Source organism: Petromyzon marinus, chromosome 1 (assembly GCF_048934315.1).
Source record: "Petromyzon marinus isolate PM22_M1 ecotype Great Lakes invasive population chromosome 1, UKy_Petmar_22M1.pri1.0, whole genome shotgun sequence".
In the NCBI taxonomy this organism is placed as follows: Eukaryota; Metazoa; Chordata; class Hyperoartia; order Petromyzontiformes; family Petromyzontidae; genus Petromyzon; species Petromyzon marinus.
Window position 1 is genome coordinate 6,907,481 of NC_133667.1, and position 17,967 is coordinate 6,925,447.

Consider the following 17,967-nt stretch of genomic DNA (forward strand, 5'->3'; position numbering starts at 1 on the left):
CAGAATTTTAGGAGTTATTACATCAGGGATTTTAGGGTCCGCAAAACCCATCCGCCATATCACCACAAATTATTTATGTAACTGTATTTGCATAGACACTGAATGGGCACTACCAATTTGCACACGTGGCATAAAACACTCGAATATCCATTAGATTAGTGGCTTAATTTTTTAAATCACAATCACGTTAACTTTGTCTATAAAAAAATAATCACCAATGGGAAACCTGCATAAATAAAGCTACATAGCAATGGTTATTAAGTAATTAAGATTAAGCAATCGTAATTAAGTAATGTATATGAAGTAATGTATATGAATTAATGGATATTAAGACATGGTTATTCAGCAATGGTAATTTACTCTGAATACGACTTTGTCTGTGGCCGTCCTTGAGGTCGCACCGCGGTGCCTGCGTGGTGATGGTTGAGGCACTCGGTGGGCAACGTCTTGAATCACATGACGGCACACGAGGAGTTTCTCTGAGCTGAAGTACAGAGATGTACTTATAGGTAATTTATTAACAGCACATCCAGATGTGTCGTGCAATTGAACACTATGGTTGGAGAGAATGTTATGCACGCCAATGTGTGTTGTGAGGAGGAAGTGCCAGCCGAAAAATATTTATTTCCTATCATTGTATTTCTGCATGTCATAATTCTATTGTTAAAATAATAAATTATGGTATTTTTGTTCAGCAGCAAATACAAATGATTTTTTTTGAAAGAATTACTGCGGGAATTCATACTCTTTGTTTCTTGCAGTCACGAAAGCTTCAAATCAAGATTGAACCGCCTCTACGGGGAGGGTTTCCACGCAACTCAGACATAGCTTCAACCGAGAAGATGGACACAAACTGAGTAATCATTGGAAGGACGTGATCAACCAGGTAAAGTTTTAACTGTTGTGTTAGTCGACTCTTTGAGTTGCATTGCATTGCTAAGTTTGATGCCTCAGCTTCTTTTCTCTCTCTCTCACCTAAGACAATTGCTTGTGTGGCAATCGGAACACCTCTCTCTCTTCCGCACGTTCCCTCTTTGGATTTCACCCCCACCCTCTTGCCCAATGCGGCACCCCCTCCCTCCCCCTCTCGGATCTATATAATACCTCGTCACAGCATCTTGTTTCTCTATCTCACCTGAATACGATTGCTTGTTGCGATCGAAACGTCGTGATCTATTATTTTTCTATCTACGAGACTTTACCAAAAGAACCAAGGAGTATGAATTCCTGCAGTCACGTAAGCTTCAAATCAAGATTGCATTCCTGCAGTCACGAAAGTTTTAAGTCTAAATAAATGTATTTCCTCTTGGTGAGCATGGGAAGGGCCCGAGAACATCAAGGGTGACTAGCTCAGTCATCCTAGAGACTCTGATGAACTGCAAGGGAGGCTGTGACTTGTGAGCTGGCGGTTTTTGACGTGCATGCTCCATACAACCCACGACCAAATCATACACATCGGCAAACATACGTGGCCAGTGTTTTTCGGCACCCCAGATGCAGTAATTTATTTGCGTGCACCTCACGCATTAGCCTGCCCCACAGGGATATGGGCACCACCAGACGTCATTGAGCGATCCCGTCCAACCCCATCAGCAATCCCTCATACAGCATGAACCAAGATCCTGACGGGGAGACTGGTGGAAAATGCATCCATTTTTAGCCGTTGTCATAGGGGCAGCAGGCTGGCATCATCAACTTGTAGCTGCCCCCATTCCCTATAGGTGAGATCTAATGTATTTTATCTCCGTGGTGTGTCCATTGGTGGCTCTGCAGGCTGCACAGAAGCAACTGCCATCAGTGCTTCCTCGCTCATGGGTTTGCATCGGCTACCACCCGATGCACATGAACACAGTTCCCTGCGAGGTAACCGAGATAACGCATCAGCATTTGCATGTTTTAGATCCTTGCGGTGTACGATCTGGTAATATTCTTGCTACTTTTCAAGCCAGCATGCTAACTGGCCCGATGGTTCATCTATCTGTAAGGAGTATTGCAAAGCAGCATGATCGGTGTGAACCATAAATTTCCTTCCATATAGGTCGGGTCTATATAATTGTACAAAGTATACAATTGCAAGCAACTCTCGACGGGTCACACAGGAATGCTGCTCAGCCAACGAAAGGATGCGATTACCATAGGTGATCACGACCTCGATCCCGCCCCTCACTGGCATCCGTGTCGAGGAATAAGAGTAGGGAGAAGTCGGGGTATTCCAGGGGCGGAGCTTCCATCAGCCGATCACGCAGTGTCATTTTTAGCAGTTAACGCATGTGTCCTAAAACTAACCACATGGAGACGTCTGCTGGAGGCAACACGTTTATTATAACAACTCTTAACACTCTGGTTATACACTACTGCACACGCCGGGCTACGCTACACACCGAGCTCCGCCTCAAACCGGCTTATCGAGAGCCTCGGGGAGGGTCCCAGGGTGTCCTGTGCTACCTCGGGTCCACTCCAACCGGCTCTAACGAGAGCCTCGGTTGAGCGTCCCCGGGTGTTGGTCCAGTCTTCAGGTCTTCAGATGTCTTCAAGCTTGAGTTGGTGAACACTGCCACGACCATCCCAAGGGCTGGCCTTTTATCCCCAGGTCGGAGTTACCCCTCCCCTCATGACCCCCCCTCCAGAACCTTCTGGAAGGTCTTAGGAGGTCTTAATTCTTAAGGGGTCTTAGGAAGTGGAGGGGGGCCATCATTTCCCTCAGCCCCTGGGGGGTCACGGAGGGGCGGGGGTTTTACTTTCGGTCAACCCCTACCCACCTCGCTCTCTCTCGGCTGCTCCCTGTCGACCCGTGAGCGTGGCGACAGGTGAGCTGCCTACAGCGCCTTATTATGGCTTTGCAATTGTAGCAAATTGTGAAAAGAATAGGCAGTAATATGAGGTAAATCCGATAAAACTCTGGACATCACCCACGGATTTGGGGATTAGCCAATTACGCACACACGTGGTTGTTTTTAGGATCCGTAGCAACACCCGAGGCGCTCACCACATGACCCAAATATCGCACAGAGGTTTGCATCAAATGACATTTAGATGGTTTTAGTTTTAAGTTGGCTGACCGGACCCTGGATAATACCGCGCACAATTGCTGAAAATGTACATCAAACGTGGGACCAAAGACAATGACGTAATCAAGATATATAAGGCACAAATCCCATTGCAATCCCGCTAAAACCAATTCCATCAGCCTGTGAAATTTGGCTGGCACTGATTGAATACCCATCGGGAGACAATTAAATTGGTAGAGCCCTTGAGGTGTATGGAACACTGTCTTGGGTTTGGAAGCCTCGTTCAGGGGCAACTGCCAAAATCCAGAGAGCAAATTCAGCATGGAAAAAAAAATCCCCTGATAATGCATCTAATGAGTCATCGATACATGTGTAATGAGTCCACCAAACGAAGATTGAGATGACACACTCTTTTTTATTTTCCGCGCGAGCTCACGCCGCACGCATCCACTCCACTCAGAATCCCTCCAGGAAGTGTGCCGATCACCCTGCCTCATCCAGTAACGTCCCCTCTCTCGCCCTGGGCGTTCCCTCTCTCACCCCGCCTTCTAATTCCATTCCCTCGTAACATAATCCTAACTGTAACCTGGGATCCCGTGAGTATTTCTACCCACGGATCACGTAAGTACAGTAAGGGAAAAAAGTATTTGATCCCCTGCTGATTTTGTACGTTTACCCAATGACAAAGAAATGATCAATCTATAATTTTAATGGTAGGTTTATTTGAACAGTGAGAGACAGAATAACAACAAGAAAATCCAGAGAAACGCATGTCAAAAATTATATAAATTGATTTGCATTTTAACGAGGGAAATAAGCATTTGACCTCCTCTCAATCAGAAAGATATCTGGCTCCCAGGTGTCTTTTATACAGGTAACGAGCACACTCTTAAAGGGAGTGCTCCTAATCTCAGCTTGTTACCTGTATAAAAGACACCTGTCCACAGAAGCAATCAATCAGATTCCCAACTCTCCACCATGGCCAAGACCAAAGAGCTCTCCAAGGATGTCAAGGACAAGATTGTAGACCTACACAAGGCTGGAATGGGCTACAAGACCATTGTCAAGCAACTTGGTGAGAAGGTGACAACAGTTGGTGCGATTATTCGCAAATGGAAGAAACACAAAAGAACTTTCAATCTCCCTCGGCCTGGGGCTCCATGCAAGATCTCACCTCGTGGAGTTGTAATGATCATGAGAACGGTGAGGAATCAGCCCAGAACTACACGGGAGGATCTTGTCAATGATCTCAAGGCAGCTGGGACCATAGTCACCAAAAAAACAATTGGTAACACACTACGCCGTGAAGGACTGAAATCCTGCAGCACCCGCAAGGTCCCTCTGCTCAAGAAAGCACATATACATGCCCGTCTGAAGTTTGCCAATGAACATCTTAATGATTCAGAGGACAACTGGGTGAAAGTGTTGTGGTCAGATGAGACCAAAATGGGGCTCTTTGGCATCAACTCAACTCGCTGTATTTGGAGGAGGAGGAATGCTGCCTATGACCTCAAGAACACCATCCCCACCGTCAAACATGGAGGTGGAAACATTATGCTTTGGGGGTGTTTTTCTGCTAAGGGGACAGGACAACTTTACCGCATCAAAGGGACCATGGACGGGGCCATGTACCGTCAAATCTTGGGTGAGAACCTCCTTCCCTCAGCCAGGGAATTGAAAATAGGTCGTGGATGGGTATTCCAGCATGACAATGACCCAAAACACACGGCCAAGGCAACAAAGGAGTGGCTCAAGAAGAAGCACATTAAGGTCCTGGAGTGGCCTAGCCAGTCTCCAGGCCTTAATCGCATAGAAAATCTGTGGAGGGAGCTGAAGGTTCAAGTTGCCAAACGTCAGCTTCGAAACCTTAATGACTTGGAGAAGATCTGCAAAGAGGAGTGGGACAAAATCCCTCTGAGATGTGTGCAAACCCGGTGGCCAACTACAAGAAACGTCTGACCTCTGTGATTGCCAACAAGGGTTTTGCCACCAAGTACTAAGTCATGTTTTGCAGAGGGGTCAAATACTTATTTCCCTCATTAAAATGCAAATCAATTTATAACATTTTTGACATGCCTTTTTCCGGATTTTGTTGTTGTTATTCTGTCTCTCACTGTTCAAATAAACATACCATTAAAATTATAGACTGATCATTTCTTTGTCAGTGGGCAAACGTACAAAATCAGCAGGGGATCAAATACTTTTTTCCCTCACTGTAGGGCCCCCCAACCTCACTCCTGAATATCTACCTAATTATTTAAACACCTGATCCTAATTATTCCATGAATTGAGCTAATGAAACCAGGGGTTCACTTACTTATTCACATACCCTGAACCTTAATTATTCATTGTTTAATTTATACATCATAAACCCTGTTGGATGTTCAATAAAAGACCGGCTTTGATTCAAGAAGGCTATCATGGTAAAACTATGGAAGTTCCATAATTATCATTGGTGTTCACAAACTTTTTCTGGGCACAGTATAATTACACTCAATGACTTTAAGTGTTTTCAAATATTTATTGTTACTACAGCCATAAAAAGTAACACACTTAATGTGTGTTCATAGAAATAGAACCATGTCAAACACTGTTTCAATATACATTTTGTGATTTAAAAATATATGAGCAGTAATCTCACTTGTCATGAATGCACCAGTAAAATGATAATCATGTGACCTCTAAGATCACATGAGTAGGAACATACATTGTCATGACAATACTCCAGGCATGATACACGACAACCTGCGTGGAAATTTTCAACACAGCAAGCTCACGGTCATCGCCAGTGCAAGGGACACAACAAAAGGCCCAGCATATACTGCACACGTTGCCGTATCCATATCTGGCTGGGTGGCACTGTGGATGAATGCTTAAACCACGTGCATAGTTTTGTGAGTTCAAATCAAGGTCAGGTGGTCAACTCGACCTATCAACTCTCTGTGGTCTATAAAATAGGTACGACTTTGTGGGTAGTCACCAGTGGCTATACTACTGAGGGATTGTCCTCATCATAGGCGTGTGGAATTTTCACCACTGGCTCAGGCATGTTAAAAAAGACCTAAAGTCAACAATGTCCCTAGACAATACAAAAATAATTGTTTTGTTTTATGAGTGCCTTTTACACTGCGGCATCTAAGAGCGCTTTCAGCGTGACAAGCAACTAAACCATTTTAAAGGGCACCCGCAATGGCATCTGCCCCTGTGTTAGTCCGTACATCTACTCCACCATGCGTGACCTGCCGATTTACTGTTGTCACCCATTTATACTGATGGGTAGCCAGTGGCGCGGGGGTGGAGGGGGGGGATTTGAGAAACTTGCTCATTATTTCAACTGCCATGTCAGGATATGGAATTTAACCAGTATCCCAGCCCAGGGTAAAATTACCCACAAGGCAAATTGTAAACCCTTAAGACGCCCTCTGCTTCCCACATTCAAAAAAGTGTCAGGGTCTTCCATGGTAGCCCAACGAGAGAACACCCCCGAGAGGACGACCACCATGGAGGTGGGGTGAAGAGATCAGCTCATGTCCAGCAGCTAGATGGATTGTTGCATCAAGTAGTGCAGAGAGCATGGCTGATGAAGGTAATTGATCAGGCAGGATTTAATTCAGATATAATGCTTGAATGTTTATTGAAGGTTAATTATGCAAAACATTTAAATCACTAAGTATAATTTGCAAGTATTGATAATTCAGCATTCATGACAATCATCCCAATTAAAGTATGCCCCAAATTACTAAAATTTCCCGATTGTTACTAATGCATTTTATACAGGCAACACATTCACATTTACTTGGTATACTTAACATGTGAAATGAAGCCTATAAGCACACAACTCTAACACCATCTAAATAACTTTATTAACAACACCACAATCACGATCAATATGTTAAACGCAGTGATTAAAATTGACACAATAGAACCTGACCTTGCAGCTTACATTTGAAATTATTGTATTGAGCTTAAAAATAATCAGAAAGCTTACAATACCCCTGCAAATACCCCTTTGAATTACATAACTAGTCCTTAGATATGTTTTCATTGTCACTAAATTTGTATTTTGCTATCACAGATACAGCGTTATGGATATACAGAGTGGACCACAATGTTTCACTGCCTCAACTTGCACCAGACTAAAGTATGCACAATATGAAAAAACAACCCTCACTCGTGCACAATGAAGTGTGTGCAGTCATATCATGCATAATAATTGTGGTTTTACTTGTGTATTCCTTATTTACTGTAGATTAGATATGTTTCGAAATGATCACAGGAATTCTAAAAGTAAGCCATCGAATGAAGTTCTAAATATGAGAATAGGTTTTCCCCTTTTTTCTGGCAATAAAACATGTGTTAAGATGTTAAAACACCAAACTGAAACCTTTTACAAGGAATCATGTCTGCATTAACCACTGACTTGATTCCTGTCTCTAGTGTGGATCAATCAGTTTCAAAGACTGCATATATTATCATAGTGTTTTTTGTTTGCATTCTGACCACAAGTATTGTGGTTAATGCAGACATGGTTCTTTGTAAAAGGTTTCAGTTTGGTGTTTTAACATCTTAACTCCTGTTTTGTTGCCAGAAAAAAAGGGGAAAATCTATTCTCATATTTTGGTACTGGCAAAGGAGGCCCCATGATAAAGTTCTAAACTTAAGGCATATGCAGTCAGGTACACTCACTCACTTACTCATAAACATTATACCATTACATTTTAAAATTGTCCAAAAGACAAAGAACTTAACTAAATTAATGTATAAGCCTAGTGAATGTATGATTAGACAAGCAGTACTTTTCTTCTATGCATACCTTTAAAGTTGTAAATATATTTTTTAAGCAATGTAAAGAAAAGCATGTAAATGTTACTTAATATAGTTGATGCACAAATTACCATTGACACTGGCAGGTGTGTTATTTAATTTGGTATCGAATATTAGCGGGCAATAAGGAATATATGCTTGACATAACTACTTAAAAGAGGCAGGTGTTACAACCGTTCTGCTGTATGGCATAGAGCATCGCGCTGCAATTTGGTTGTGAACCAGCAAACCAAGATGAGCATGCTTCCATCTGAGCCTCTTACACATTGCCAAGTGGTTACAATACATCGTGATATAGGTAGGGAAAAAAAGAGCATAAGAAGGGTTGGATAAAGCCAAACACACAACATATTAAATACTTCTACGGATATTTAAACACTGCCTACATAATGTAAATGTCATGTCGTATACAATGATGGCATGTATTTATGACCTCTATCATATATACTCACTTTATCCATTATCATATACTGATGAATCACAACTAATGAGCAGGATCAATCTCCACATACCCAATTTCACTTCCATATACTCTGGGTAATTTAGTGCTGTTAAAATAGGTTATTCTGCCAAGGTTAAAGTAACAAGCATGAATCTTTAAAAACAGCCAACTATAAAATTATAGAGTAGGCCAATTGGTGCCAAATGACATTAAAAGTATTTAATTTATGTTGCAGTTCCATTATAATTGTACAGAATAGGAAAAACATTAAGAAGAAAAGAGTATGCATTTAAAAAGAAAAAAAGCTAAACACTACTTATATGAATGTTTCAAATAATTCATTAAATGTATACGTATTTTTTTTCTCTGTGAAGATATTCAAATTGCAGCATGAGTATATTTTAACATGCAATGCAATATGATATCTTATTTCTGTTTACATTCTTCTCCAGGGTTGTCAGAAATCTCCGACGCATCTGAAAGGAGTTGTGAAATGCAGCAATTAGTTACATATCATGACTATATTCGTCTTTTTTCACGAGAGCTCAACACGAGTCCAATGGAGAGCACAAATTGCAGAAAAATAAGAGGGGTGCTCCTGTATTTAGATGGACAAAAATGGGCTCATTGCCCTACCTGATGTGAGGAACGCGAGCAAGGGTATGGATTTTTTTTTTATATAGGGAGGGAAAGTCAAGGGAGGAGGAACTAACTTAAAGAGATGGAGGGGATGGAAAGGAGGAAAAGGGGGGGGGGTACTACATTCTTTTTAATACCTTATCAAATAAAACCCCATTAAAAAGCAAAACAGGATATTTTTCCAAATAGAACTTAAGGACAAATTATGCCTTTTCACAACAGGAAATTTAACAATGTTAGAGTTCAATGACACTGTAAAGTTCAGTAAGTGTCATGGTATGAATAGTGAAACAAAATATACGGATTATTAAAGCTTTCGTGACTGCATAAAATTACTCATTGTTTTTTTTCGGTAAAGTCACATATATAGAAATACAATAAAATTATATTAAAACAAAACAATCACGACGTTTCGATCACAACACAAGTGATCTTCATCAGGTGTCAAGAACAAATCATGGAGGTAAATACAACAAAAAGGATGAGAGACGATAATTTAACAAACCTAAAAAACATTATGTGAATCACAACCAGTCAGGCCAACAACACAGTTATATATATGATTTGTTCTTGACACCTGATGAAGATCGCTTGTGTTGTGATCGAAACGTCGTGATTGTTTTGTTTTAATATAATTTTATTGTATTTATACATACGTGACTTTACCGAAAAAACCAATGAGTAATTTTAACACACTTCTACGGGGAAGTTACCGTTGCATTTCTGTCCTAAATGTACACCCCAAGCCTGTTCCCACCCCTCCCCCCCCGCTTCTGTGTATGTGCAAGATGTGCCTTTTTGAGCTGCCTGCAAGATGTTTTTTTATATTGGCAGGTGTCATTGGCATAGAAAAGATGATCGATGTTTAAGCTGGAAATAATTTTCCTTACAGGAGGAGATATATTGAGAATAGCAGTGGACCGAGAACGGAGCATTGTGGCACAGCATAGCACAAGGATTCTGAGTGGAGGGAAATCATTTGGAAATATAGAAGCCTGCGATGTAAGAGCAGAACCAGCAGATGTGTGAAGCAGATGCCTACATAGTTATGGAAGCACTCAGTTGATAATGGTGTTGAAAGCAGCAAAGTCGATGGGAACTAAGGGTAATGGGAACTAAGAAACTAAGGATCCATTTCGAACCATTATTCGTTAGGTGCAATGAAAAGATATATTGACATATAATTGAGCTTTTCATAAAAAAGATAAGAAGAGCATCTACAGTATATCATCTATTATCCAGCGGCAAGGGGGCGCCAGGTTTTCAAAAACACCGGATAATCACATCATTATTTTAAATAGCTTATTTTTGCACATTCTCGCACAACAGTATGTGTTTAGGTGTTGTGTATAGCATTTTTTGTGTTTTGTTCGCTAACGCAATCGAACACATTGCTTTTAAGGAGGAGCCTACTGTACGTACGGTCATGTTTGACGATCGCCGGACTGATGCAGCCTTTAGACCGCTACTTCGGCGAATGCCGAATTACACACACTTTTGTCGGATTGCACTGTATATTTTATGTTTGTATTTAGTAGTCATAAACATTTTATGTACGTGCAGTATTTTCATTGTTTAAGCTGTATGGAGTGTATAATGTACTGTATATAGTATTTGACACTGTAATCAAGCATAGCTACTTTTTTGTCACGCACATTGTGCCAATCTCCGGAATGGTATCGCCTTCGAGCAGTTTTCCGGCGATCGCCAGATTACATGCAGGTTTTGCCGGATAGATTTTGGACTGCAGGATAATGTTAGAAACTGGATAATCGCGCGCCGGATAATTGATGATCTACTATAAATTGATTTACTTCATTTCTTTAAACCCACGACTTTTGTGCTGAGGTCATGCGTTCGAATTTCATGTTTGTAAGATTTTATGATCACATGTCAAATTATATTAACGTCCATTAACACAGTTGAACAGTTTTTATTTGCTGACATAATTAAACATTAATTATATAAAACACAGGCTCACACTGCCATTTCAAAATATATCCCTTTTTAAATGTGCGATGTAATAATGAAATCACAGGCATTTTGTACTTGTGCAAATATACTAATGATCATAGTCCAGCCTCACGCAGTATGTTTCTTTATAACACGCGTTATTGTTTGTGTGTCATTAAACAAAGTTTAATTCAACATAAACTTGAGTCATGTCAAGCACAATAGCTTAACAGAACCGAATGAAATACCAGTACTTAGAAGTGAGACTTAACTCCAGATCACATACTGAGACAGACTGAGAACTAACCCTTGGTGATTTAGAGGCAAATGAGCACAGGACTATGACATTGACTATGATCTATGACACTGGTTAAGTGTAGGAGTAAGATGTCCAACACCAATGGAGACTGGGCTCTAAGAAAAGCTGTCTCGGGTGTGGACCAATCAAACTCAAGGACAGTGCATATTATTATCAGAGTTGTCTCTTTTGTTTGCATTTTGACTGCTTGTGTTGTGGTTATTGCAAACATGATGCCTTGAATAAAGGTGTCAGTTTTTGTGCCAGTTAAAAGGGTAAAACCTATTCCTATGTATAATACAATGTTTAAAAATGATTATTCGAAACTATCAAGCGTTTGTAAAATAACGACTACATTAAAATTTTATTTGCACTTCCTCTTCCTGACGAAGTATTATTCTCTATAAAGTGTGACGTAGTTTGACTTCCGCTTCTTATGTTTAACATTATAATATAATCTATACTATAAATAAAAGGTGCCCTTAATACATTTAAATAATCAAAAAAATAATAATGAAAATTAATAAAATTAGTGTTGTTATAATAATTGTATTTAATTAAGTAGAACGTGCTGTTTATATTTATTTAAAGTTGCGAATTTTGATGGGACGTCACATTTCTCAAACCCTCCCTCCCTCCCCTCGTCACACATCGTCACAAATGTCTGACCCCCCCCCCCCTCGGTGCGTGACGTCATTTATGGACGGCCCCTTTCCCTCTTTAACTTCAGATCTCGCTATACTTATTTCTGAAAGCAATACTACTGTCCAATCATGGAAGACGCTACATCACCTCTTCCTCAATCCCTTTAAGACAGAAATCTTATTTTTTCTTTCTTCCCGCTCCCCTCCTATCTGTCCCACTTTTAAATTTCCACCCGTTTCCCGCACTCCTGTCCCATTTGCTCACAACCTTCGTGTAACCTTTGATCCCTCTCTCTCCTTCACCAAACATTGCCACCGTAACCCACACATGCTGCTTTTATCTCCTCAATATCCCAAAAATTAGCCCCCTCATCTAATTTGCGCTGCTAAAATACTCATCCATTCCCTCATCTTTTCTTGTCTTGACTACTATAATTCCCTTCTTCTTGGTCTTTCTGTCTACGCCTTCACTCCTCTCCAGCACATTTAAAATACTTTGGCTTGGATTATTTTTCATCTTCCACATCACACCCATTCATCTGCTCTCCTTGTACAACTCTATTGGCTTCCCGTCTACCGCTGTTTATTCAAATTCCTCACCCTCGTTTACAAATCACTCCATGGTTCTGTCCCACCCTATCTAGCGTCTTTTATGTCTAATTATGTCCCATCTCGGCCCCTGCATTCACAATCTATATTATCCCTCACTAAGCCCCCCCCCCCTTCCTGTGCTCAGTCACGTTTCTGCTCCTTTTACCTCCTGGCTCCCTTCTATTGGAATAAACTCCCACCCCACCAAATAGGCAACTTCACTCACCATTTTTCGTTCCTCCCTTAAGACTAATTATATTTCAATAGCGTATCCCTCTATTACTAACTGTCCTTGTTCTTGAAATCTTTACCATCCTCCTTCATAACCTCACCCCTCTCTTTTCTTATCATCACACTTCCTTGCCATCACTTCCCCTTCCCAACACTCAAATCCCATACCTTTTCCCCACTAGCCAATAGTATTGTACCATTTTTAATTCTTGGAAAGCCCTTTGACATAAGGGCTAGATAAAATCATAGATAAGATAATATCCTCCCTAAGACTGTTTCAGTGCAATGACCATATCTAAAACCAAAGTGAAATGGATAGAGTAGATTATTTAAAAGCAGGTGTAAATGAAACTGTGAAGCAACAGACCGCTCAAGAATCTTACATAGAAAAGGTACATTTGAGATTGGGCATAAGTTACTAAGGATGGTTTAATCTAGACCAGGTTTCTTCATAAGCGGTGTTACTGAAACCATCTTAAACTATAAGAGACAATCCCAGTTTTTAGTGACATAAGACGATTTTGGACGAATGGAACCAGAGAAAAGAACAGGACAGGGGTAGAAAAATGATCAAGAGGACAAAAGGTGGGATGAGATTTGTAAGTTAATTAATTAAGTCAGATCAGAGACTGAAATTTCAGGGAACCCAGCAAATATGGTGCCATTAAAGATGGAGAAGGGAAGTCAGAAGGTAGAGGAATGATTGCGGAGAGGTGTAATTGAGACCAGATGGAGATATTTTTTAGGAAGAAATGTTTGAAGTGAATTACAGGGAATATCACAGAGTGGCTGGTCGAGTAGCTTAGGTGGGTTTAAAAGCTGGTTTATAGTGGCAAATACAACTTCTGGGTTTCTTTTAAGGAAGCAATTTGGTTGGGAAGGAAGAATTTGCGAGGAAGATTGCGTCCTTGTAAATGTAAAGTGAGGCTTTAAGCATTTGATAATGTATGGTTAACCAGATTTTCTCCAGGCACGTTCAGATTTGCGGATCATACTTTTAAGTAAACGAAATTGAGATGAGTACCAAGGTGAGGGTTTCATGGCTGAGATGTATATGGTCAGGGAATGTAGTGTTTGGTGAAGGGAAGAGTTATAGGTCAACGCTGCCTTGTCCACCGAAAAGTGAACAAGGCTTAGAGAGGGAATGAAGGGCAATAGATTGGACAATAGAAATAGGGGGGGATATACTTTACGCTGCAATGTGAGTAGATATGTAAGGGAACCAGATGGTAGAGGTGAGGGTAACTCAAAGATTATTGCAGAGTGATCTGAATGGCCTATATCAACAAAAGAAAAGTTTGAAGCTGAGAACTCAATAGAGCAGACTACGTCTAAGGTGTGTCTACCTGGGTGAGTAGGCCCTGAACATGCTGTGAAAAACCAAATGAGTCTAAGATGGCTACGAAGTCTCTAACTGGGGTGGTAGATGGGGAGTCTACATGAATGTTAAAGTCCCCACATTGCAGAATCCAGTTGAATTTAGAGCAAACCATTGAGAGGAGCTCGGGGAAGTCAGTGAGGAAGGTAGTGGTTGGACCAGGTGGACGGTTAAGCAAGTCATAGCAGAGGTTGAAATGTTTTTCAACATACAGCTAAGCAATCCAGGATACAATCCATTTTCATTTAATAATAGGATGAACACACAATACAATATACAATAATACATTTTATCCATATTTTTTTCTCATTCATGGTTCCCTTTTATCTCCTTTTCATTGATAATGGTGTTTTCCATATATTGATATAAATGTATTTATTTGGATCACACTGCATCGCAGCTTGCACATAACATGGCACAGGGAAATCTAGGGATGCCACATTACCGATAACATCACCATAAATACAATATAAAGGCCACTTCTTCTACGCTTGAATTTTATTTTCTGTGACATCATCCCCTTAGATTATCACATGTTTAATTATTCTTCCTGTATATTTCTGAAAAAAAAATACCTAACGTAAAATTTCTTAAATTCGTAATGTATGCACCAGGATAAATAAACCTTGCAAACCGTATGCATTATTGATGCACATAAAGATGCCCACTAAATTTTGGAATTGAAACAAACACATTTAAGCTACCCACTGAAACAAGCACACCTACTATTAGATATTTTGGAAAAGTGCAGCAGAGGAGGTGGGGGGGAGCAAGGAAACGAACTAATATTAAGCTTACCATGCTCTTGTGTCTGTGACTCCTCAGTCTTTTTCTCTTGGTCCTCTGACTCTTCAGTTATCTTAAAACACAGTCAAGGACAATCTTTTTTTTTAAAATACAACCATAAAACAAAATGTAATCTTATAGCATTCACTATTTGAATATTCATATCTATGACGTACATATTGAAAGCAGGAGTATAATTTGAATATTTTTATCCAACAAAATATAAGATATTCTCGGTTCTTTTGGTAAAGTCACGTAGAAGGGAAACAATAAAATAATAAAAATATTGTGACTTTACCGAAATAACCAAGAATATGAATCCCTGCAGTCACGAAAGCTTTAAATAAAAATATGAGATGTAATATAATTTCTCAAAGAAATGCGATAAACATCTCAGAGCTGGAAACAACCGTAATTTCTGGTATGCTGCATAGGCTCCCCAGAAACAAATAAATAAGTACTTTTTTTGTCCAGAACACTTTTTGCATGCTAATTAAGAAAAACTTGCTCTGCAGTCAATGTCTGCAGCAGCCTACCACGTGGTCTGATGGTGATGATGTTTGGCTCTCGTTATTGGCCATGAGTTATGTAATTTTAATGTTACAATATTTTTTACTAAGCTATTTAATTTATTTGCAAAAGTAGTGTATACATGAAATTTCAAGGCAATTGCCAAGTCAACTATGTGCTCTCTTATGCTGTTTTGTTTTAAAAGGCATTTTTGTACCAATTTGTTTTTAATAATTGATTCACCCTCCCTCCCACACACAGTAAGCCTCAGTTTTCCACTTCTGATGGCGACTCAGATTGAACCCTACAGCAGTGATATATGATTTAATTAGGAATAATTATAAATCAGTGTTAGTTATTAAGTTTGATTGTTCACAGTTAAGTAAAATGTATTTAAAAAAATATAATCGTTATATGTTCATTACATGTAAATGGATTTAAATTGAGTAGTCATTAGATTATGAATATGTTGGATAGCATGAGCAACAATGTCAGCTCCTTGCAGATGCAAAAAAATGGACTGCCTCAGTTGTCTGTTCTTGCCCCAACACTCCTCAACATTTACATCAATTACCTACTACAAAATCATGACGATTTGTCTACGTGGATGACATCTGTATCACCAGCCAAGCCTGTGACTTTGGAAGCCTGGAAAATACCCTGAACAGTGACCTAGCATTGGTAGCAGACAAGTGCAACAAATGGCAATGACAGCCAAATACAAGCAAGAACGTTTTCAGTATGTTTCACCTGCACAATGCCAGAGCCATATACGAACTGAAAGTGCACCTGAATGGCCAGTTTTTCAAACATGACCCAAAGCCGGTGTTTCTTGGAGTGACGTTATACAGGAGTCTGACGTACCGTCCACACTCGAGAAGACAGCCGGCAAGTTGTGCTCGTGGAACTGTCTGCTGGCCCGGCTGGCTGATTCAACTTGGGGCGCTGGTGCCCGGCCACTACGAAGGGCGGGCCTCTCCCTGTGCTATTCTATTGCAGAATACCGTGCACCCATATGGACTAAATCAGCTCACACTAAATTGGTGGACAATCAGCTGAATGTCACGATGAGAACCATCTGCGATGCAATCAGGACAACCCCACTACCATGGCTGCCAGTACTCTGCAACATCTCCCCACCAAAAATACAGGTACGACATCCTAGGACTGGCAGAAAAGAGATGGACAGGGACGTGGGGGGTGGTGAAATGATCTGGTCAGGGAAAGTTAAAGTGCACACCCGAGGAGTAGGGTTTTTGTTGAGCGCAAAATCCGAAACATCATTATGAGGATACAGACCGGTTAGTCCAAAGGTAATTGTTGTGAGCTTTAATGGGCAACCCTTAAATATGTCTGTCATCCAAATATATGCACCGATATCAGATAGACCAGAAGAATATTTTTTAAAGAATTCTACGAAATTCTGGAAAGCACGTGAAAGGAACTGCCTAGGAAAGATATTAAGATAATTGTGCGAGACTGGATTGCAAACATTGGGAAAGATAACACCGGATGGGAAGACATCATGCAAAGGTAAGGATATGGAGAAAGAAATTAAAGAGGCGAGAAACTGCTAGAATTTGCATTAAAACATGACATGCTTATGTGTAGTGACAGGATGCCATCTGGCCACCATGGGGGCTATTTACTGGTATTTGGTGCGTTATAGAACGGCACACAAAAGCAACCACAAGGGGGGCGTAACTGGGCCAAGCGTCAAGGAGGGGATCGATCTGGAAGCTCCTGGAACCAGCAAGAGAGTTCCAGAATTGGGGCATTGCCAGGGGCGGGGCTTGGCCACGCTAGAGGGATACTATGGAGAGGCAAACGATGGTTTGGTGCTGTTGTGGGGCTCGGGTCCTGGCTGTCGTTGTTGTCATTGCTGCCATCTCTTCATCGTTGTCACTGCATAGCCAGCCGGCTGTATTGTCTTCATCGTTGTCGATGCTATATAGTCAGTCAGGTATATAGTGTACCTCGCCGATGTGGCTGTATTTGTGGCTAAGCTCAAAGTAACCTGGCGCTTATTTTACTCTGCAACCCTGTCCTTTTGTCGAAAAATAAACAAGAAACCCTCTACAAGTTGCATCTCGGAAGTCGTCTCATTACAAATGTAATAATAAGTTTAAATAAAAAGACTGCATAACATGGACATGGAGGGCACCGAATGGAAAACATATACGAATATGATAGATTTGGTAATGATTGACAGACGCTGGAAAACATCCATTCGACTATGCAGAACATTAGAGAAGCCGATGTGTCATCGGACCACAACTTGGTACTATGCAACCTACGACTAAAACTAAATGCATATCCAGAATGCAATATGAGAAGAAGAGGAACAGAGATGCGCTTCAGAATGAGGAGACAAGGCAGAAATATGAAGAGGAAATATTGAGTAGAATCAATGGGGGAAAACAGAAGATACTGGATTAAGCAGTATAAGCAACAATACCCTGAGTAGTAAAACCCAAAAGAAAATTGATAACTGAGAAAACCTTGGAACTAGTAAAGGAAAAGAGAAAAACAAGGCAAAAGATAAAGGAATCGGATGAAATGGTAACTGAGTACAAAAAGTTTCTGCAATGCGGTAAGGACATTAGCATAAAAAGACAAGGAGGATTGGCTGGAAAAGCAATATAGCGACATTGATTACTACG

The 17,967-nt window shown here is 40.5% G+C and overlaps 1 protein-coding gene across 5 annotated transcripts in view; it reads right to left on the reverse strand.

Annotated features, from left to right (window-relative positions):
* Window positions 1-6,625: 6,625 nt before the first annotated feature.
* The window catches only part of LOC116940453 (uncharacterized), a 393,679-nt gene continuing 382,337 nt past the window's right edge, over window positions 6,626-17,967 (reverse strand). For all 5 annotated transcript variants that reach the window (XM_076056201.1, XM_076056147.1, XM_076055989.1 and 2 more), the window contains 2 exons: window positions 14,807-14,867; window positions 6,626-8,750 (listed from right to left, as the gene is read on the reverse strand). In XM_076056201.1, coding sequence (XP_075912316.1) covers window positions 8,701-8,750; window positions 14,807-14,867 — 111 coding nt within the window. In that variant the 3' untranslated portion in view covers window positions 6,626-8,700. The remainder of the gene's footprint in view (window positions 8,751-14,806; window positions 14,868-17,967) is intronic.